General features: G+C 44.7%; 2 protein-coding genes across 14 annotated transcripts in view; one reads left to right on the top strand and one right to left on the bottom strand.

Moving 5' to 3' along the window:
• The first annotated feature begins 2597 nt into the window (after positions 1-2597).
• On the top strand, positions 2598-18375 carry dlk2 (delta-like 2 homolog (Drosophila)). 3 transcript variants are annotated; one of them, XM_047029779.1, is made up of 6 exons: positions 2598-3803; positions 10516-10612; positions 14929-15010; positions 15527-15657; positions 15790-15934; positions 16622-18375. In XM_047029779.1, exons 2-6 carry the CDS (start codon positions 10534-10536, stop codon positions 17412-17414), a joined length of 1230 nt encoding a protein of 409 aa, XP_046885735.1. In that variant the 5' UTR covers positions 2598-3803; positions 10516-10533; the 3' UTR covers positions 17415-18375. The 3 variants fall into 3 exon arrangements, with proteins under 3 accessions (XP_046885735.1, XP_046885734.1, XP_046885733.1); XM_047029778.1 differs by lacking the exon at positions 2598-3803 and adding an exon at positions 6913-7984; XM_047029777.1 differs by lacking the exon at positions 2598-3803 and having other exon boundaries at positions 6913-10612.
• Positions 17779-22407, bottom strand: part of LOC124473969 (E3 ubiquitin-protein ligase TRIM35-like) — a 6441-nt gene continuing 1812 nt past the window's right edge. The window contains exons 4-12 of one of the 11 annotated variants that reach the window (XM_047029760.1): positions 22283-22407; positions 22163-22185; positions 21958-22079; positions 21262-21791; positions 20403-20464; positions 20135-20292; positions 19897-20011; positions 19142-19800; positions 17779-17865 (exon numbers count right to left, since the gene is read on the bottom strand). In XM_047029760.1, the coding sequence (XP_046885716.1) occupies positions 20432-20464; positions 21262-21791; positions 21958-22079; positions 22163-22185; positions 22283-22407 (833 nt within the window). In that variant the 3' untranslated portion in view covers positions 17779-17865; positions 19142-19800; positions 19897-20011; positions 20135-20292; positions 20403-20431. Of the gene's footprint in view, positions 19801-19896; positions 20012-20130; positions 20293-20398; positions 20465-20618; positions 21792-21957; positions 22080-22162; positions 22186-22282 lie in introns of those variants that run through there. The other 10 variants (XM_047029759.1, XM_047029767.1, XM_047029770.1 and 7 more) reach the window with 10 other exon arrangements.

The following is a 22407-nucleotide window of genomic DNA, read 5'->3' on the forward strand; positions in this document are numbered from 1 at the left end:
TGTAATTGCACACCATTGCAATTATGGTAATACGTGTGTGGGCATCCAGACCATAATTGGTGGAAGAATTGCCCTGGGTAATATGGCTTTTTGAGGGTGTTAAATCTCCCTTTTTATAAGCACATTAGAAAAAAAGGTCTGTGATGTTTGTGTTGTATCGTTAAACCATGGCAAAACATCCATTGTAACACCCAAAACCCCTAACAATCTATAAAATATGCAGCACATTCCGACCTTTACACTCATGGAAATGTTATGAGCTTCCAGCCCAGCAAACGTGTAAGTACACATAATTTCTATTTGAATACATAAGCTGTTTGCATGATTTTATTATTTTACCAGTTTTTATTGTGTGAAGTCCACAGCCTTTGTGTTATGTGAAGTTGTAAACAGAAACACCATGCAAAACAATACCCTTCTAACTTTCAGAGAAGCTATCATCTCAGCCCCCTTTGATTTAGTTTGCAACAACAATGCAGCACTGAGGTTTTCTAATTCCTTGTAAAAAGGCCAAACATCTCCATTAAAGCCTCAGAGCAGGGTGAAACAGAGGCTCTAATAGGGGCTCTCAACACTAAACGGCCAGGTTGCTGGTGTGATTCCAAGGCATACCTTTCTCATCACCACTCAGCAGGTATTAATAATGCAGGCTGATCGTGCCCACTGTAATGTTCAAGGTGGATCAGTTGTCGGGCCCCCCTGGAATATAATGGCTGTTCACAGGACAACCAGTTGCTACTGTACTGCACTTGCATACATTGCTCCCTGCCTCGCACTGGCTAGTGGTGTCTACATTTCCAATGTACAGAAGTACATTAATATTGTATGGTGGCTGAAGACAGCCTTGAAAGCTGGTTAACCTCTTTCTTTAGAGGATTCATGGCCCCAGCAACAACCATCAAATGAATCATCAAAGGAAAGTAAAAGGTTTTCAATGAAATTCAGTCAGGAAGTCTGCCATCTTGTAATCTGGTAGCTCTTTTACTTTTGGATGATTTGAGGCTTTTTTGATCGCAAAATAGACCTTAAATCAGCATGGCATATTGAGCTTTGGAAGCCTGAGAGCAGAACACGTGTTGAACATAGTTATCATTGGTCGGTGGACAAAAAGACAACTGTGGCTCTCTGCTCTGAATAAAGTTTGAATTGTTAATTGGACAAAGTGATATCCAACGTTGCTGTCTCCAGGGGAGGCTTGTGGGCTGAACGGCTGCCATCTTGGAGGCCAAGCGTGTCTGTGTTTGTCCTCCGAGTGGAATGGCGCATGTTGGGGTGAACAGGTCAAACACACCATGTTCATCAATCAGACTGTTTGTCTCTTTGTTGGAGGAGTATGGTCTCCAGTTACCCTCCACCAACTGCCCTGGCCTCACCACTAGCACGGAGACCACACATCCTTTCTCACACACACACACACACACACACACACACACACACACACACACACACACACACACACACACACACACACACACACACACACACACAGACACACACACACACACACACATGTACACAGACACACTGGTGCACACGCATACTGTGTTTGTACCGAGGCATACACACAAATGTACATACATACACACCAGCATATGCAAGTGCAAACCGTCAAACAGCGTGCACACACAAGCCCCCTTCAAAACGATTTAAAAACGAATTAGTTCCAGTGAGCACTGTAAACATCAGATATAGCAGAACTATCCATTGCTCAGTCTGCTAAAATTGTTTCCCATATCCAGCCTATTGTTCTGTGAGCATTTCCTGGAGCTTCACAACTCTCTATGTTGCCCTTAACCCCCACATAAATACATGTAGGGTATGCACACAAGCACACCAGCATCCAAACCCACAGACAAAGACATGCATGCTTTAGGAAAACCCTCCAATTGGTCATGGTGAGGACATAATGCACAAGGCACTTGGGACAAGCTTACGAGGACTTAAGTGCTTATGGAGGATCTGTGAGGCCTGAAGTCGTTCTGGAGGTATAACACAACCACTGCACGTAACATGCCGCAGGAAAAAGATTGTACTGTATGTCGGTCATCCCGGGAACTCTGGTGTGCACAGTCTCCACAGGCTGTCCTCCCAGCAACCCTCAGCTGCTTTGGGTCAAGGCTAGTATGGTTGAGGAATGTTTGTTGTCTGCCCCTCCCACAATTCAGCCCCCCATTCTCATCCCAAGATAAATAGGCGAGCAGACCAGGTGCCTCAGGGAGTTGGTGATGGTTGAGGAGGTGAGGGGGGGGGGGGGGGGAGGGGTGTTCAGGGAGGGGGGTTGGAAGGTGGTAGTGCTGGTGGGGGGCATCTCGGTCATATTTGAGTGTCACTCAATACCTGCAGCCATCAAGGTCTCTTCATGTTGACAGAACCCCCCACCCCCCTCCATCGCTCTGCATTGTGTGCAGATTACTTGCACTTAGGGGGAGAAAACTTCTCGCAGCTGCACACACCACGCAGCTCGTTCAATCGGCTCTACTTCTCAACCCCCCCCCGCCCCCCTTGAAGGGCGGCTGTTTCAAAGTGGTCCGATGGGCATGGTCGGATATAGACCCAAACCCCCCAACCCCCCATCACCCCCTCCAACCCTCTCCCTATCCATTGTAACAATGAGCCTTGAGGATTAGGTTACGACAACCAGGCCAAGCCCCCTGGGATGCAGGCCCCACCTCTGGTCATTTGGTAGGGTGGGGATGGTGGGAGGGAGGGAGGTCAACCATATTGGCCATGGTGCAGCAAGGGTGGTTGGGTCTTTGCCACCTGCCCTGCCCACCTCCACAGATTGCAGGAGGGAATCCCAGCTATGGAACGTTAATTCTCCGTGCCTGCTTGCGAGGCACGAGGGGAGGGGGGGGATGGAAGGTGTTAATGACTGTCACTCTATCTTCTTACAAAACAAACATCTTTAAAACACAAAGGAGAGAAAGCAAACTACCTTGGCCTCACAAGACACAGCTGAGGTGTGTAAGGTATTACCTGAACTCAGTGGTGCTGCTGTGTGTGTGTGTGTGTTCATTTGCTTTATGTTACTCTGTTGGGTTTCAGTGAACATGGTTGATACAGTTGCACTTTAACCATAAGGCTTAACAATCTGGCTAGATCAGTCCCACATCTGGAAGATTGAGAAAGCTTGGTTTTTCATTTTGAGAGACTGACTAAATGTAATGAAAAGGGTTTTCTGGCATTAATTCCTGGAATCAATTAGTGCAAAGTCAGTGCTATCTTAAAGAACCTTTGTACACTTCCCAAGAAACAAAAGGAGAGTAAAAGTGTGTGGTGAATACAATAGAGTGCCCCAACCCAACCCTCCATCGATGCAGGTTCGGCTGTCTAATCACAGCTTCATTTAACACTGCTGCAAACACATTCTTTGCCAAAGCGCTTCGCAACAGAAAACACCTGGGTCCCCCTTCATACACACACATATACACACACACACATGCACACACACATACACACACTTCACACTCAAGCGCTGATACTGTACAAGAGTGTGGCCCATAGGGTCAGTCCACCAAGGGAGAGGGGGGAGGAGAGAGAGGGTGTGAAGTGGGGCGGGCGCGTGCGTCTCCTTGTCTTCCATCTGGAGGGTGGGGGTACAGCCTCCTGCAGCCTGTCTGCAGCTCGCCACTCACTAAAATAACAAGCCAGCGTGTGTATGTTTGACGCCTGGACACACTTCAAGGACAGAGGACTCCAGCGTAGACTGGCCGACTGGAGTAAAAGTGAATACAAAGGACTCTCTTTTGAAAACCTTTTCTACATTACAATTGCAGAAGACAAAGAGTGCTTTTTCAAAAGAGGTAAGAAGTTCATTCATGAAAACGTTGTTGAGTTGAGTGACTAACTGTAAATACTGTAAGCCACGTGGACTTCACAGTAAGTGTGGAACTGAATTGTGCTGTTAAGCTACTTGTAAAGGTCAGTCCAATAGTACCTGTCAGCCTATGAGATTGCAAAATTCTCAAGTGCTTAAACTTGATACTTTTTCTAGCTGTATTAACATTCAGTCCCACTCTTTCCTGCCCAGTGGATACAGTATTCTGCAACATTTATTGCCAGAGTTGATTTGTATTCGTGCCGAACAGACTTGCTCTTCTTCCTTTTGATTTGCTGTCAAGATCAAAAGCCATGTGCAAAGCAAATGTGCTCTGTTCCGAGGACAAAGTTCAGAGGCCAGTAAATCGACATCATAAATACCTGGACTTCCTAATAAATGGCTAACAGACTCAGTACTGTACTCTCTCTGCCAGTCTCTGGCACTGGCAATGCATTCTCTGGAGTCAGACAAGAGGGCATCGCACCAAACACACTGCTTGACGCAGACAGGTGTGTGTGTATCTATGTATTGAGAAGACAAGAGGGCAGAGAATTATACATTTGTAAGACCATTACTGGAATTTAGTAGTTTTCTTTCTTTTCGAAATGATATGAGATGTAAGAATATGACATAGCCAGTTCCTGTGCTTGGTAGTTATTGTCTTAGAAATGTTTTCTTGGATTTATGTCTGTCATAAACACCCCACACTGACAAGTTAGACACATCCACAGAAATCTTAGAGATGAGTATCAGGCTTACTTAGACGCGACACATTCAAGCAACATCTGCCAATGCTTCTTCATTTCTGGCTCTGACACTAACATTCTCCTGTGCCACTATCTTCCGACACAGTTACACAGACACTGTTCCAGTTATCTCTTGCCTTCCTTCTCTTACAGACGCTTGGTCATGATTTGTAGGCCCTGCTAATTCGGGTCGTTGATGTAGTTTCAGGCCTTGGGTTCCCTGCCCATCACTGTTAGAGTCAGACTTTTGAGGAATGGATTGTATAACATTAGCTTGATGAAAATGGAGGAGATAATGCAATGTCAGCCATTAGGGTCCATTTACCCAATAAAGTGGCAATATGTATAAAAAATACTAAATCCCTAGTATAAAATAAAAACAATAAAAATAAAATAAAACATCATGGGAAACTCCTGACAGAAAAACGATGTTATTCTCGCTTGCTGCTCTAAACATCAGCAGCCCTGGTCCTCTGTTGCTTAGGCAACTGTTGGCACCTGTGGAGATAAACTGTGTTAGGCTTGATCTAGTGACCAGATTACAAGCCTCCTAGTTTCACAGTATGTGAGAACCCTTTAAAGCCTTTCTTGTAAAGAACATTTACAAATTGCACAAACCAAATATTTATGCCAATATCTGTATTATTTAGGCAAGCTTTTGTTTTCTTAAGTTACTGTGTTTTTCCTTTGGCTATAAAACAGCAGAATGATTCATGTTAAAGGGGGTCAACATAGCCTGTGTGTAACAACCCTGTCAGTAAAAGCACGGTGCGTAACAAGACAGGCCTGAACAGTTAGATACGTAGTAAGAATGAGGAGGAAGTTAAGACACCACATCCATGCAAGGATAGGCCTGCAAGAGCACGTCACAGGGAATGTTACAACTTGATTTGGGTTTGGTGTGTTTTTTCTCAATACTGTTGCTTTGGTTATATCCGGTCGATGGGATGTGAGCTTGACAAACACATTTAAATGTTCCTGGGCTTTACACATCTAATTGTGGCACTCACAAATGAAGCTGCTGAAAAACAAGACGGTTGGGTGTCAATGTAAAGCAAAACTTCTTGAAGGTTTCAAGTTTCTTGATAATTTTTTTATAGTGAACATTTACACGCAAAAAGCCCGTTGTTGATAGAGACAAGACATTGTGCAGGACAGGGCAGTTGCATGAGAAGAAGATCTGCTATGTTTTCCCCCCCAAACTGATGTGATAACAGTGTGTGTGAGAGTGTGGGAAAACTAACATATCGGCTCCTCTCAGGCCCAAATATTTAAAGTTGAAGCCACGAAATTTCCTCTTTGCTGTTTCTTTCACAGGGAAAATGAAAGCGGGACACAATGTGTTTCCAATCAGAACTGAAGCAGGAAACCGCACCACATATCAGACAAAGACAATTGTTTTGTTCCAATTAACTCGCAGCTGATTACAAAAAAACTAACAATGTGAGAATTTGCATTTGGAAACATTTAATGTTTTCAAAAATGTATTAAAAACACAAAATGCCAACAAAGCCATGCTCCTCCCAAACTAATCATTATGTTTATACAATGCATTGTAGACAGCCATAAATTTAGCAATTTTCTAAATTGCTAAATTGAAATGTAATGACTGCCATTTTGTATTCAGAGGCATTGGCAGCCTTATTGAATCAAATTGTGAGGGCAACCATATCTCATCTGAAAGCTGAGAACTCATTATTTTGTTGCTGATTTTCCAAGCAGATGTGTCATAATCATCCTGTCTTAAAAGAGACATTCACAAATGTAGACATCGCTTTACCCGGTCGGGTGGGTAGAGTAATGGGAAGGCCATTATCCCAGTATAAACACACACAGGCAGGCTGGCAGGCTGGCAGGCTGGCGAGCTGGCAAATAGGCGGCAACAGAGACGGCAACAGTTGAGTGCATCTCAACATTCATCTGAATTTAACAGAGAGGCAGCCAGGCACACAACAGTACAGATGCTGTTCTATGTGTATTCGAGTGAAGTGGAAGTCCTTGAAGTGTCACAATGACAAGTGTGGACTAGCAGAGATGTCAATTTTATGACAGTGCTCCGACCGTAGTTTGCCGGCTCAACCTTCTAAATGAGTTATTTTGTAGGAGCATATTGCAGTTCATTGAGTTTAATGGTAACGAGTAATTAGCTTACTCTTACTCTTACTATTTGCCTTAAGCAGAAATTAATGCAAAGATATCAACTTAAGATACATAAACACACACACATGCGCGCATGCACGCACACACACACACACACACACACAGACACACACACACACACTCTCTCTCTCTCTCTCTCTCTCTCTCTCTCTCTCTCTCTCTCTCTCTCTCTCTCTCTCTCTCTCTCTCTCTCTCTCTCTCTCTCTCTCACTCTCTCCCTGCAGGCAGCCAGCCACAAACACCGCTGAATAAAAGCACCCCATAGACACACAGTGGAGCAGTATGCGCTTCACAACAGCACGTCATACAGGCATGTAGATGCCTGTCTTCCCAGGCACACAACAGTAATATCGTCGAGATAATCCCCTGAAAAATGATCCTTTTCTGGCTTTCGCCTGCAGAGGAACGTGTGGGCACAGCAGCCCTCCGTCCTGAGGAGCCAGAACTGTCGCTACAGCAACAGCCTTCCTCTCCACCATCTCTATTCCATGCTGGAGCCTCTCAAGAAGGGGCAAAACATCAACAAACACACAATGAGGCCTGATTGATTTTCTATTCTTTCCTTCCAACTGAATAGAACAGACATCAAGAGAGCCAGTTGCAGAAATCTAACATTCAACAATGTGGTCTGACTGAGTGGTGGGATCTACAGTAGCTGAGGTGTAATGCTTCTTTACTTGTTATTACGTACAGTAGTGCTGCAATAGTTGATCATATTTAATATCAAGATACACATGATTATTTATAATATTCTCGCTGAAGAATCTGTGAATTCTGAAGAACCAATTAAATATGGCATGGCTGTGAAAAAATAATAATGCAAAAATGTTGCAGAGTAAAATCCATTTGTTCCATGTTACCTGTTAATTGTATTGAAATTTGTCTGAATATTCCCATTAAGGAAAAATGACAGAGGTGAAAATGACATTGGAGCTGTTCCTGTTGAGGTGATGGCTGTCCGATGACTATGTTAGGGGGGATGTAAATGGAGCCTGTTTCTTTAAGAGCTGGTCTGTAGTCAGGTTTGTGTTGTTAAGTGGGGAGGTGGATCCCTCCTTGTCTTTCTCTCTCCTGCTTCTGTTTCTCTGACAGTCTTTTTGATCGACAATACTCTCCATATTGCTTGCCGGCTCCTAAACATTTGGTTTTGGGAGCAGCTGAACTCTTTGGACTTTGTTTGATTTTTGGATGGTGCATGTGGCCACATTCACTCTACCTGAGGACTACTACTATTCCGTGGTGACCACCTTCAGCTCAGGTGTGTAGCACATGTGCCGTGTCATGTTTGTGTGTGTGTGCATCTGTGTGCGTAATAGAGATTAGGGGGAGTGCTTGTCAGAGATAGAGAGATAGCCTGTTAGTGATGAGAGAAAGAGATGCAGGGAAATTGGAACCCACTAGGCCATGGCACATCCTATCCTGGCTGGACATCCAGAAATAGTTGGTTTTACAGTATTGTTGAATATTTGTGAAGTTAGAATGTATTTTGGAGGCAGGAAAGTCTCTCAGTCTACATCAGACACTAAATGATCACAGTTAGACTCAATAGCCCTAAATTGGCTGTATTCTGATGATGGGAGCTAGCAGCAGTGTTAGTTGGCACAGTGGTGTTTTTACACTTCTATAGAAATGATTGCTACCATCTTAGGTGGTATGACATCCTATTTTCATAAACGTTTTTGAAGATAAAAAATGTGGCACCACCAAATTTGACAATTGGAACCACTGCCAATTTAGCGCATCCTTTTGAATACAAATGTAAAATATACATTTAGGATATAAATGTGTTCAATTACACTATACAGGGATAACCAGACAAGGTGGTTAGTGTAAGTGATGTGTTAAAAGCAATGCATTTGGATGTAGACAAAGGAGCGTTTGGATAGGTTATTGAACTCAGTCATAATGACTTTGAAATCAGGAATGTGGTGTCTGGCATTAGACTCTGTCAGCTGCTCAAGCTGTGACGCTCCAGGGACCTCCCTCACACCTTGGTCCCACACAATACATGTGCAAAGAGGAAAGGGACCTACAACATACCTTTGAGGAACACACCAGAGACATGCTACATTTATCGCCAAACGAAGACCATGGGAAACAAGGACAGTTCAAACTCAGTGCCGTGACTGACAAAGACGAGGGAGAATGGAGTTAGGAATGTCTCTGTGGACATGTCTTCATATACACGGGACACCTATCTACATGTTCTATATTTGTATGGGGGTTATTACAAAATGTTCACGTCTGCACATGAGCTTGGACACACACTGTAGGTGATAATTGATGTGGAATCCAGAGCATCAAGGACAATGGGCCGCGGCAGTTGAATGTGGCGTGACGGAGAAAGACTCCTATTATGGACGTTGAAGCTGCTCTCGGATTTCACGTTCAAAGCCTTGCCAGTGTTTGCTCTCATTAGCAAGGTGAGGAGAAAGCTGCATCAGACCACAGAGACAGGAACAGGGGGGAGGCACAGTTGTTGTCCGGCTGCCCGATTCCAAACCTCCATCTCAACAATGACGGAATGACAATTGAGAGATTACCGGGCAGGATATGAAAAGTCCAGCCAAGGATAGACTGTAAGGAATAGACCGCCTGGGCCTCCCCTAACCCCCCCCCCCCCACCCCCCCTCTCTCTCTGCTTCCCACTAGTCCAATTCTGGGGAGAACTTGAAAGGTTAACTTAAAGATTCATTGAAAAGTGAGGTCGGCACCTTCATCTGAATGAGACCTTTAGATTGACCTGGGTATGGATGATTGCCAGATGGACATCAAAAGTTCTACCTCAATTGCAGTGGGGGTCATGTAAACATGATATACTCGAGTCATTGCTTACTGTGGTTTTCTAAATGGTTTTAGCAGTCCTCTTCTTAGAAGGGAAGCCAGAACACACCATGCGCTTTTACCTTACCAAGAAAAGCAACAGAAGTATGTAAGAGACACCTGAGCTAAAAGCTCATACAGTATCTGTACTTATCAACCGTCTGAAAGAAACAATTGAGTTTGACAGGAGAAGGGTGATGCAGGAGTGGTGCGGTCTTGTTGAATCTGTCCAATATAAAAGATTCATGATGCTTCCTAAATTATTAAGAGAGTGTCTGTTCCCTGTTGAGGTGATCATGTTGCGCTGTATTTGATTTGGGGCAGGGGCGGGGGGGGGGGGGGGGTGCTGAAGAGAAGGAGATGCCTGTAAATACACCCCACTCCTTTGGGTATAGGACATTAAACTCCAAAAATGTCAAACCGAAGAATCAAACTCGTCTCATACTCGACCTTCTTTTTGTCTCATTAGGAAGTATCAGAGGATCACAGTACGACTTGGTTTTCAGTAAATCCCCCACTGCAGCCAAGCAACACTAGTACTAGTAAAAATATCTGTCTTGTAGCCATAGTATCTCTTTCTAAGGCATCGGCAGCAGTTGGAGGTGTCTCTCTCCAGGACCAACACATGTCCTGGAATGCCATGATGGCCAGCCTGATTTATCACTGAGACACCTGGTTAAGTGCCCTTTATCAAAATGATGACAGCGGACTAAGAGTTGTGGGCCAAGTTGTAATGACCCTGCAAGCCTTGTGCAGTCGGAATGTCTCACTCCTGTTCTGTAACCTTTCGAGATCCCTTTGTGGCCCTTGGCCTGTTTACCTTATGGTCATGATGTATGTCGAGCCCAAGACAGGACTCCCCCACGCAACCAACGTTTGATTCCAGCGTATGTGTGTTTGACACGATCGTCAAAGATTAACCCTGCCAAAGTTCTAAAGTGGGAAAAAATGTGCTTTGCTTTCCAGATCCTTGCCATTATAGTCATGCCTCAAAGAGAACCAATCATTCTGCTGCTCTGGGGCTGCTTCTGTTCCCTGCTCCTCAACCAATCCCAGGGTCAAGGTAAGAGCCGCATGAATCGCAGCACAGTAGTAGACAGAATGCCTTGCATTGACATTTTCTGATCTTGCATGATTTAGATTGTTTGGATTTTTCAGAGGAAGTAAAAAGTCAATTAGTTGGATTAAAATGCTGGAGAAAAAAAACGGAGAAAGACAAAACCTATCTTCATTCAATTCAAACCTCATAATTGTATATCTACATTATATATCTCAAATAAAGGATGTGCTAGTCGGCTGTACACTATTAAAGATGAGAGATGAGCCCTTTTTAAAAACGTATCTCCCTCTTTGTGAACTCAGCTGTGAAATTCCTGGCTGGTTAAAGAATTTGATTAATTTCTGCTGCGGTCCCTTGGGGTTGCAGAGGGGAGTCATGATGTGATAAGAGCCACAGTGTCAGAAGGTGTGTGATACGTGTGGCAGGGGACAGGTGTCTGACCTCTGGAGGCCAGGGGGAGTTTCCTCTAAGGATAAAGTCCTGGGCCTTGTCTGTGTCCTCTGGCCTGCCCAGAAGCCCCGGAGCCAGAGGGATAAGGCGGCAGGATCCTCTTTAGGCTCTCGCTGCCTAAATATTTTTCTAGTGCCGGCAGCAGCTGAGTGGATACCCAGATCAAATTTAGTTTTTTGGGGGGGTCTGGTTACGGCTCCTTGAGACACTTGGTGCTGTATCTCCCCAAACCCCCACCCCTTCATCCGCCTTTTCTTACAGCCCCTGTTCAGTTCCTTCCTTCCTTCCTTACTTCCTTCCTTCCTTTCTCACCTTCCCTTCCTCTCTGATCTGGACACACATATATGCTTGCACGCACTCTGCAGCGCGAGGACTGGCGGCAGACACACAGCCGGTCTGGGGATGGATCAAAATGGAAGAAACCCAAACCTGTGTGGTTAGTCGGCACCAAGGCACTGACCCTGGCACAGGCCAGGGAAGACGTTGGGGGGACTTGATGGGGACTTGATGGGGGAGGGGAAGGTGTCAGGGATAGGGTTTCATTGGCAGGGTAAATTTAGATCTCTCTGGTTTTTAACATGAAGGAACTCAACGCGACCAGTAAATGAGGTGGTACCCCCCCTGAGGGGCGCTAGGGAGCCTGCTTATGACCCCATATGGAGGGGGCGGGCCATGAAAGACACAAAAAGCACCTGTTTTTCCTGATAAGGTGACCAATCACAGGCATTTAAAGAATACCACTCCAAACAAAGAACACTGTTGTTGAACAGTTGGTGGTCTGGTCATTATATTATAGGAGTGATACACTAGCTGGTGACAAGGCCCTACAGTTCAAGGCCTGGCCTCAGAACAATCATGGCATAGAATTTCCAAGAACGAAACAGTACTGTATATTCAAGCTATTGTTTACACTGTGCTCTCACATGACTGCTGCGCTAGATATTTGGTTGTATTCTGGGACTGTACAAATAAACCAGTGTCTTTGACATTCAAAAACAGCCTCATTTACAGAATATAAGGAAACAAAACAAAGAAATAATGTGTATTTGCATTAGAAAGCGCAAGTTGACACAATTACACTGCTTTTTTCAAAATTATCTATTTTTCAAAAGAGTCCCAATTTCAAGCATCTCTTTGGTCGACGAGCCTCCAGCAGTATCCATTACCCTGGACACTGCCTGTTTCTGGGGTTGAGCCTTGGGTCTTTTCCTGGAACTGCTGTTAATTGTTCCAATCCTGAACGGGAGGGCGTTGGCAGAGAGAGCCCATCCCAGACACTGAGACTTAAACCAGGGCTGGGGTTCTGGGCAGACAGGCCTACTGGGAATGGCCCACACTATGTGGCTGCTCGAAATGACAGGCAGCCAGCTCGTTGTTCCAGACCTGGACCTTGGAAAGCAGGCTCAGTGGTCTGGGACTCATCAGTCTGTCTCCACTCTGCGGTGCTCAGACGGCTGTGTACCCTGACCTGCCTGCTCTGTCCCTCCCTGAGGACGGATGGCACATTGTCTGGCTACCCATGTCTTTGGATATGATGCCTGCCACATCAAGGCTGTCGGTTTGATTCCCACTAACTTTAGAAAGGACTACAGGTTCCTTGTGTCAGTTAAAAATGTCTGCTTCACGGTACATCAGCCTATACACGGTGATTCTGCGTAGCATCGTGAATCTGTTTCTCTCTTTCTCACGCTCTTTTTTCTCTCTTTATTCATGGTCATTGAACATGTCACTTGTATGTTACTGGTTACAGTAGCACTGGCATGGCAGGCTGTCTTAATGCTCTGATGTCACAACTTGTCAATCCTCCTGGGTTCCAGTTGGCATGACTACTCTAGAGGCCTTGAAGGTGACTCATCCGTTGTGTGATGAAAGGTTTGAACGTTTTTATACCTTACCCCCAGGGAAAGCGGAAATTGGAGACTTATTTCCTGCTCTGCAATTTCCAGAACTGGGTGCTTTCACCCAAACGCTGAGGCAGGTTACTGTGACCTCCCAAAACTTTCCAGGTGCTTCGACATGATGTCCCCCCATCGTATTACAGGACATGCCAAGGAGCAGGAAGACACCTGTGCCAATTCTCCCACAAAATCCAATCCCTTTCCCACAGCCGGTTGGTGGGAACACTGCACTAAAATGGGACCAGATCGAAAAGTCTTGACAAGTAGAGAACTCCATATTTCAGAGGATGATTTAAATATGCGCAGACAGCAGCTAGTAAATAAACATGCTATGCTGAATAAATAGGACTTGTCTGATTCGATCAGATATGGTCCTAAATCCAAGACGATACCCATGTCAGCGCTGTGCGGTGTGCAGGACCTCATGCGCTTTTCTTTTCTCCATGTCACACCATAAATTAGGTCTGTGGATGTGTAACAGCTTACTGTGGTAGGCTATCCCATTGTACGTGGGATTGTTTTATAGCCTCCCTGTTTGGAATACACAAGCTAATCCTGGGCTTTCCCAGCTGTCTGTATTTAAGAGATTACGCTTCATGTCGTTGTTTTGGGGACTGCGTCTCCGTTCTCAGATAACGGTTAGGACGTCTCAGCTGTTCTGTTGACGGTGGAGAGGAAAGCTGAGCGTTTCATTGTTCAAAGTCCAGAATGTTCCCACGGCCACAAAGCTTACTGCAGGCCACTGGTCTGGCCATGGAAAATGCCTGCCATTCCTGCTCTCAAGTAAATGACTGTGAATGTGTATGCAACCCCAGGATAACTATATTATCCAATTGCAAAGAAGTTGTCATTATCAATAACCCCAACCGTTTTCTTCAAGGAATCTTTCTATTTATGAATTGGCGGGAAGGAACTCTTTACAGAACACACATTCCCAGACATTGTTTCATCTATTAAATAGTTGGGCACATCTCTTCATGATGTGCAAGGTCAGTGCATGGAGAGTGTGTGGAGAACTGTGGGAGGTATAACAAGGAGGGATTATGAATTCCAGTTGTGTTTGGACAGAGCCAGAGCTGTGTAGACATGACTGTGAAGCATTCCTCTCTTCCCACTGCACGCGCTCCCCTCATGCTCCTTGCTGTGACACGCACAGTCATAGCCCTACCAGCCAATAACCCATTATTTACAAAGACTGAGTGCAGACGGCACACACACAGGTATGCCTGGGGCAAGCAAAACAGCACTAGCAACACAACAAGGAAAGATGAATCATCTAATGGAAGATTGCCTTTATTTATCTCAATAAAAGCAATAGCCTAAAGGCGAATTCATTCTTCTATATGACCAACTGCCACACTCCAATTAAGCCCGTGAGTCATTCATATGGGCAATGCCTGATGCACACTTGGGCACTACTAACTTCAAAACAAATGCTCTTGTCTCTATATGTCAGTATGGGCACCAGTGGTCATGTATAGATTCCACCAGCTGTTTCGAAGGCGTCCTCCCACCATGCTGGTGGACATCAAGCTGTTGTAAAGACACACCAAATACACGTGGCTCGCCCACAGTCGGCGTGTCGGGGGTGGTGGGATCCCAACAGAAGCCTGAAATCCTCTCTCTGTTTGGGTCCCAGCAGCTGTCATCCAATCAAGGCTCTTTCTGACAACACCTCTTGGCCGTTGTCACCTCTCAACGACTGGTGGCATGAATCTGATTAGCCCTGAACAAACCCTGGGCTTGTCTTTGTTTTGAAACGAGAGATTTCCCTATCGACAGCAAGAAGGTCCATGCTTTTGAACAAGCTTTATGAATGAATGCTGTTTAAACTTTGCATTTGGCAACCAATATCACAGACTGAGTACATGCATTCATGGTTTCATGGATTTACTGGATTGGACTGAAATAAAGCAGTATGGGTCATGTATTTGGTCGAGTGACTGAAGCAAGGGATTGTTTTCTCTTCAGGTGTGTCATTCCTCTCTTCTCCTACTGGGAATTGCACGTGCAACATGACAAACAGCCGGTGTGACGAGAATGAGGTGTGCAGGTAAGAAGAACCTTGATTTGTCTCAATCTTACGTCATATGTTATATGTTGCATGTGTCTAAACAAAATAGGTTGGCTACATAAATCTGCCGTGTCTGAATATGTTGAATATGGAAAGCCAATATATGACCAACCTATAAAGCTATCATGGGACCTCATATTTTACTGGTGTCAAGTATCTCCCAAGAAGGTAGGGAGTACTGTATCAAAGAGAGGAATGGTGTGCATCTTTAAAGTCTTGAGAAATGGGGCGCCCCCATGGCTCACCAGACAAGCGCATGAATCTTAAAAATACATGTATACAGTATATATTTTTTTAAGTCTCGAGCAATACTTTGTTGTTGATTATTTTGTTGAGTATGGGCGCCCTCCTGTGTTCGTGGCTAGAATTGATACTGCAACTGATGGGCCATACATGACATCCCCTGTTCAATAATGAAGTACAACAAGGATGTTATAAAGAATGTTGAGCTCAAGAGATTGTGGGAAGATAGTGACGGGGAGTGTCGTTTGCCAGGTGTGATCCGGGCTGGGAGGGCCTGCTGTGTGACAAGTGTGTCATCATGCCAGGCTGTGTCCATGGCTCTTGCCACCAACCCTGGCAGTGCAGCTGTGAGCCGGGATGGGTAGGACGCTTCTGTGACAAAGGTGAATAAAACGACATCACCATCAGCAATGATACATGTTTAGGACTGTCCAAATGACTTCACAGACGATACTTTGCCACTGTGCTGTACTCTACTGACTGTGTCAACGTTGAACTTTCTTGCTGCGATGCAGATGTACATGTGTGTTTGAGGGAGGAGCCTTGTCAAAATGGAGCCACTTGTTTCACCAATGACTCAGGAGAATACTCTTGCCTCTGTCCTGATGGCTTCCATGGGAGGAACTGTGAGCTCAAAACAGGACCTTGTCAGAAAACCAGGTAAGTCTTTTGGAAACTATCATGTAGAATATATTGTTCACAGACCTGTTGCTAATCTATGAACACATTTCTTAACAGATGCAATTCATTAACATCATCGGTTTTCAAATGGGACATCTCGCATCTCAAAGTGGTGGGAGGAGGTTGTGTGTGAATGACAGGAATCTTTTTTAAAGCGCACTTGATGTGTGTGTGTGTGCCAGTGTGTGTGTATGGGAAACATTTTGACAGCATGTTGTTCCAGCTGGTCCCCTGATGACAGTCAAATACAATCATACTGGCACAGGACTTGTAGCAGCCTGGTCAATCTGTATCCACGGGAGGGCAATCATGTGATTTTATGTAACTCATTATCGGCCCAATGAGCGGCCTCTGTGAAAAAAACAGCTCTTCAGTCTTTGGCTCGACAGCCCCCCAGAGCCCTCGAATCACTGCTTAACCTGTTTCCAAGGAAACCATAGGCTTAGCTTATGCTCAAAGGTTTATTTGACATAAGGTACCAAATCAGGGCTTGATTGGGCGTCATCAGAAATCAACACATTGTAAGACCCTACAACCGCTTACAAACCACGCCGGTGAAACATCTTGAGAAACAATTGATCAGAGAATGAATAGTACAGGTCTTCATGAGGGTATTCAGCGCCTCCTCAGCCGGCCGACAGTGATTATTCTTGTTGTTGTCCGCAGGTCGCCATGTAAGAACGGCGGACTGTGTGAGGATGAAGGTGGCTACGCTCCCGAGCTCTCCTGCCGATGCCTGGCAGGCTTCACAGGCCGTCGCTGCGAAACCAACATGGACGACTGCTTGATGCGCCCCTGTGCCAACGGTGCCACCTGCCTGGATGGCATCAACCGCTTCTCCTGCCTCTGTCCGGAGGGCTTCGCCGGCCGCTTCTGCACCGTTAACCTTGACGACTGTGCAAGCCAGCCCTGTGTTAACGGTGGCCGGTGCCTGGACCGCGCCAGTACCTTCCACTGCCTCTGCCTGCCAGGTTTTACAGGCAGGACCTGTGAGGTGCCGCTGTGGGACCAGGACTCTCAGAGCCCCGACTCCCACGCCTCCATCAGAAACTCTCACGGCTGGGCAGGAGGCGGAGGGGGCCCGGGCGGAGTGACCCCGCGCCAGCCCACCTCGGGGAACCATTCCCGGGGGGCTGCCAGTGGAGGGGACAGGCTGTTCAAGATCAAAGAGGTGGTGACACAGCGAGGCTCAACAGGCCTGTCGGAGGTGCAGCTCATCGTGCTGCTAGTGCTGGGGGGCATGACGTTGGCCGTGGTGGCGCTCACCGCTGGGCTGGTGCTCAGGGGGCACTGGCAGGACCACTGTGCCCGCTGCCGCTGCGGCACCCCCTCCCAGCTGAACCAGTGCCCGACACAGAGTCATTCAGTCGCAGGGGAGCAGGAGTGTAAGATTAGCTTTCTGCATACCCCGCCGGCTCCAGAGTTAGAAAAAAAGAGACTGAACACTGAAGTGATATAGGTTCAACCCCAGGTCACTGACTGCTAAGACAGACGGGGAAAGCCAGACTTTGAATGACTGGCCCAGCCTCAATGACCAACTGAAGTCATTGGAGAGGTGGAGGACCAAGGGGAGACCACACTGTCTGTTCATGGGTGAACATTGGGACACGATGTGAAAAGGAGGCATAGTCCAAATGAAGTCTTGGTCTAGTCCAACAATAGTCCTGATGAAGTCCTGGTCTAGTCCCAATGTTGTTCGGGGCCAGTCTTGATATTGTATAGTCCTGGCCTTGTACTGATGAATTGGATTATTGCTGAACCACAGGGTGAAGGCAGGATAGAGAAAACCACTGGGAGACTGAGATCCATGTATGTCTTCACTGCAAATCCATAGGACATTTCTCCAATCTTCATCAGTCTGCTGACGCTCATTATTTAACAAGATCTACATTAGGACGAGTATCTTCATACTATTATCCAAGAAGAAACAAGATCCACCAGTTAGTTTTCTTGATAAAGTTAATCTTGAAAACATGTCAGGCCAAAATGGAATTTCTGGTTTTCCACTGTTGAGAAACATGCCCTTGAACAAGAGCCTTGAATAATGAACTCGATATTCAGCAGTGTTGAATTCAAATCAGGAGGCATGGGAAATATAATATTATGTACAGGCTTTATGTTTATGTATGTACTGTTAATATGTCTGATGAAAGTACTCCAACAAGTTAGATGATAAGATGCATTTAGCTGTTTTGTAAACATGGATCAAGTATTTTTGTATTGAAGTTGTCAGTAGTAAAAACACATTGTTTTTTGTTAATCGCTTTATGTTGTACACAGTATTTTGTTTAACAAAAAGTGTTAATGTAATTTATTTATGTAATTTATTTGTGTTAAATGTATGTGACCTATTTTGCAATGAGTCTTATTTTTTATACATAATTCTGTGCAATAAATGTCTTGACTGTATACCTTCAAAAGTGGCCAATCCTCTCTAATGGTGTCTAATAAGGTAAGGGGCCTGTGGTGTTCCAATCAATCATGGTTTGACAACATTAGCAACACTGGGTGTTTTCCTTTGAAGGCACCTTCCCCCTTAATGGCATCCTTTAGTTCACAAGCTCATGAATTTGCCAAATCATATCTAGTGTGCGTGAAACATGACCTAATCCCTTCCTGATACACTAGCCTGCACAGGAAGTTACAGAGAACCCAGGAATAAACTGAAACCAGAGTCCTCACTTCCTGTGGGATGAGCTCTTGACAGTTTCCCTCCACACACTCCCTACACAGGAGATTGGCTCAACAACGTGGAGGCCTGAATGCTGTAAAAGTATGAATACTTTTATCTTAGAGCAACATAACTAACATTAAGGTTAAGCAGTAAAATATGAAATTTTTCTTAACTTTTACATTTATAATCAGTACAGTACTATACATGGTGATATAAGGCACATGGTTTTTGCATTGTGTTTAGTAGCCATGAAACCTGTCCAAACAATCAATGTGCTGTATCAATCTAAACAGCTACTGTACCGCACAAAAGGTTTTGTTTTTATTACTTCATAGTCAGCAGAAAATGGTGAATATGCAGTACTTTTGCTGATTGAGTGTGCGTGCGCATATTGACTGTACAGCTCATGTACTGCCACATGAAATGACAAAGTAAAACCAATTCATGCAACAAAAGCTCAAAGTCCCACCTCAGCTACCAGAAGATTCTTTAAAGAAACAAAGATATCTTACCTGTGTCTTGTCTTCCGCTGCCTCTCCTCCTGCCTCCCCTCCTGCCTCCCTCTCTCTCATCCACTCCACTGCACTCCAGGCACCGGAGTCCTCTTTCAGCTCACGTCCATGGGGGTTGCGCACCGTAGCACCTTCCATGCCTCATTGTCACTATTCCACTGATATCATTAAAACCTCCGTTTCAGCACACTGACTATATGAAGCAACTAGTCTGGGAGCGCATCAAAATCATCAAGATGGCACTTGCTATACACCAGTGTCTTCGAAAGCCTTCCAAAGCTACTTAGAATACAAATGTTTGTCTGAAGAGAGAGAGAATGACTGTAGATCCCAGTCATATGTCTGTAGACTCCTCTATGACATCAAGTGGCATCATCAATACCAGTGCCAGGTTGTATAAAGAAATACAGTACGTACATGTTGTGAGGGTCAGAGGTTTGGCGGTGGTGGATACGAGCCCATGCTTATGGCTTATTGTTCCCTCACATACACATCAAGTGTACCTGTTCTGTTGGACAACAGTGAGATACCACAGTTGAATGTTACAGTGTCGAGGAGTTGCCCAGGTGTTTGTATTCAGTGTTGTCAGCCCAGCAAAGATGAGAGGAACCCCTTGAGGATGTTGTAGAACCGATGACATTTGAAGACAGAATGAACAACTAAGGAACAAAGACCACCAGTGGTTAGAATGTATAACTTGGGCAGATGTATTTTCTTGCCTCACCAGGTAAAAGCTATCAAACAGGATTGCAAACCTGGGGGAAAGTAGACAGAGCTGTTCAGCTGGTCCCAGGTGCAGGCAGAGATCTGGTCGTTAACTGTCTGAAACGTTTGATGACAGAGAGAAAGTTCCGGCAGTGTGAAGAGTGTCTGTGACATCATGGAGAGCAGTGTGAGTGGAGTGAGCAGACTATACATTATGCATCTTCTCTCTCACTGTTAAGGAGGCCATTTCTAACTGCTGAACACAATATGGATGCCTTGATTACCCACAATGAGATGAAATCCCTGAAGCAGATGGTTTTAAACCATCATCATGTTCATGTCTGTGAACCACTCTGCTTTACTCCTGTCCTCAAATGGAAGCACTCATTCCGTATAAACAGTTCCAATGGCAGTTGCAGTTTCAGTCCTCAGATGTCCCCAGTTATCTTAAACAAATGAATGAAGTGATTGAAATCATCATGTCACAGTAACATATGTGTTAGAGAAAGGTTATTTCTTTTTAAAGAGCAAAGTCACTAGGACATTATGTACCTACAAGGAATGAGTTCTGGTGGATTGTACTCATCATGGCATCATTCCCTGTTCTCTAGAGCCCTCCTGTGGTAGTAGGGGAAACTGCACTGGTCAGGCTGTGTAAGTATCCACATGTATCCACACAAATATACAAACCAAACACACAAGCTCCTCTCCTCACACAATCACATTTCCTAAGTTACTGACTTGAAAGACTTGTACAGAATAGCAATGCAGCATTTTCTGCAGTCTATGGCTATGTTTAATGGATGTGCTTCTCTACAGTACCTTCAGGTTAACAGATTGTTTGCAATCATACAAATTACATAAGTTATATTGGCACAATACGAATTCTTAAAAAAAGCTAATGATGAAATCAAGAATTAACAATTGTAAAAAGTAGAGGATTATATTTTAATACGAATGGTCTTCTGTAGAAACAAATCAAGAAATAGTATTCATTTGTTATGAAGTGGTTTGACTGGTATTGTGTTATGTAGGAAGCTAGATAAATCTATGTCGATCAGAGTAGAGTAATGAGAGGCATTTACAGAACCTCAAAACCGGTAAGACAGGTACATAATAGGTTTGTATGTGTGTGTGTTATGTGTTATGGTTTAGTGTTAAACCTTTTTGTCCACATCTTGCATTACTTCTTCCCAAACAAATATTTTCTCTGAGTGACCACATGAGGTTATCATAGAGCTTCCCAATGATAAAACTATGGAGGGTTATATTTTTGTGTTAATCTAAAACAGGAAAACATTCAAGATAGAAAATGTGCCACCTCCCTTAGAAGATCGAAAAAAAGACGTAGACACAAACTGAAACAAAACACACATTCTGTACACACACACTTACAGCCACTTGAATGGCATTACCTTCAGAGACACCTCGGACTGGCAGATATGTATGTCGGGGATGTTAGAATCACAAGCTTTTCCAATGCAGACAAATGGAAACATTCTCTCAGTGAACCTACATGTAAAGGTGTAGATGTGAGTCATGTCCTTTGAGTCTTGGAAGGACAGCTCCCCTTTGTCAAAGTCCAGCTGCACTCTGATTCTCTGGGGTGTCTTCTGCAGAGCGAGGGTCTTACCTTCTCCCGTAAATGTGCCGTTATCTTGTGTCAGAGCAAAAAGTCCATAATCGGTTCCCGCTTTTAACTCCCCTATCCTGTTCACAGACTCTTCGCTCACTCCTAAAGTCCATATTGGGTTGTTCCCCACCTCCACCTCCCAGCTGTGCTTCCCTGAGCTGAACCCCTCAGAGCCCAGGACAGTAGCATACTCTGTGAACCTCTCTGGGTTGTCAGGGACCTGCTGCTTTGAGTCCAGTTGTCTCACACTGGTCAGATCGTCAGACAGAGAGAGAGAGAAAGCTGCAGTGTTGGGGTCCAGAATCACAGGAGCTGCAAAAACGAGGACAGGAGCAATCTACTCATCCCACATTCTACAGTATGCTTGTACACCTGTAATGCCATAATGCAGTATGGCTGGATTGGGGTTGGACATTAGTTTTGTGTACCAAGAATAGTACAACATAACAACATCTGTGATCTTTATTTCAGTACTTACTGTGTTTAACCATCATCTGCATCTTCTCCCAGACTCTGAAGGCCAAGTTGCCCAGGTGCTTGGCCACATCTAAAAGTGTTCCTGAGACTAGGTATGGAGCATCTGGCAGTATGACCTGGGTTCTGGAAGAATGTTCATGATCAGTTTTGTTTATTATTTAGATTACGAGAGAAATCTAAGAGAGTAGGATTCTAAATGTACTTACTTTTTCTCTGTGACTTCGAACTTCTGAAATAACACAGTAAGTCACTAATTAGCTGTTCATCCAATGACATGCATAAAGTTTGAATGGAGTGTAATAGATCACATTAAGAGTATTACATACCTGCAGAAATAAGACATCCTTTGCTCTCAGCTCCTCCTTTATGGCTTTGATTGTGTCTGAAAGTAATACTATCTCTTTATTTATTCCTCTAATCTTCTCGTTTATTTTCTCACTTTTCTGCTTCT

The sequence above is a fragment of the Hypomesus transpacificus genome, chromosome 11 (assembly GCF_021917145.1).
Source record: "Hypomesus transpacificus isolate Combined female chromosome 11, fHypTra1, whole genome shotgun sequence".
NCBI lineage: Eukaryota > Metazoa > Chordata > Actinopteri > Osmeriformes > Osmeridae > Hypomesus > Hypomesus transpacificus.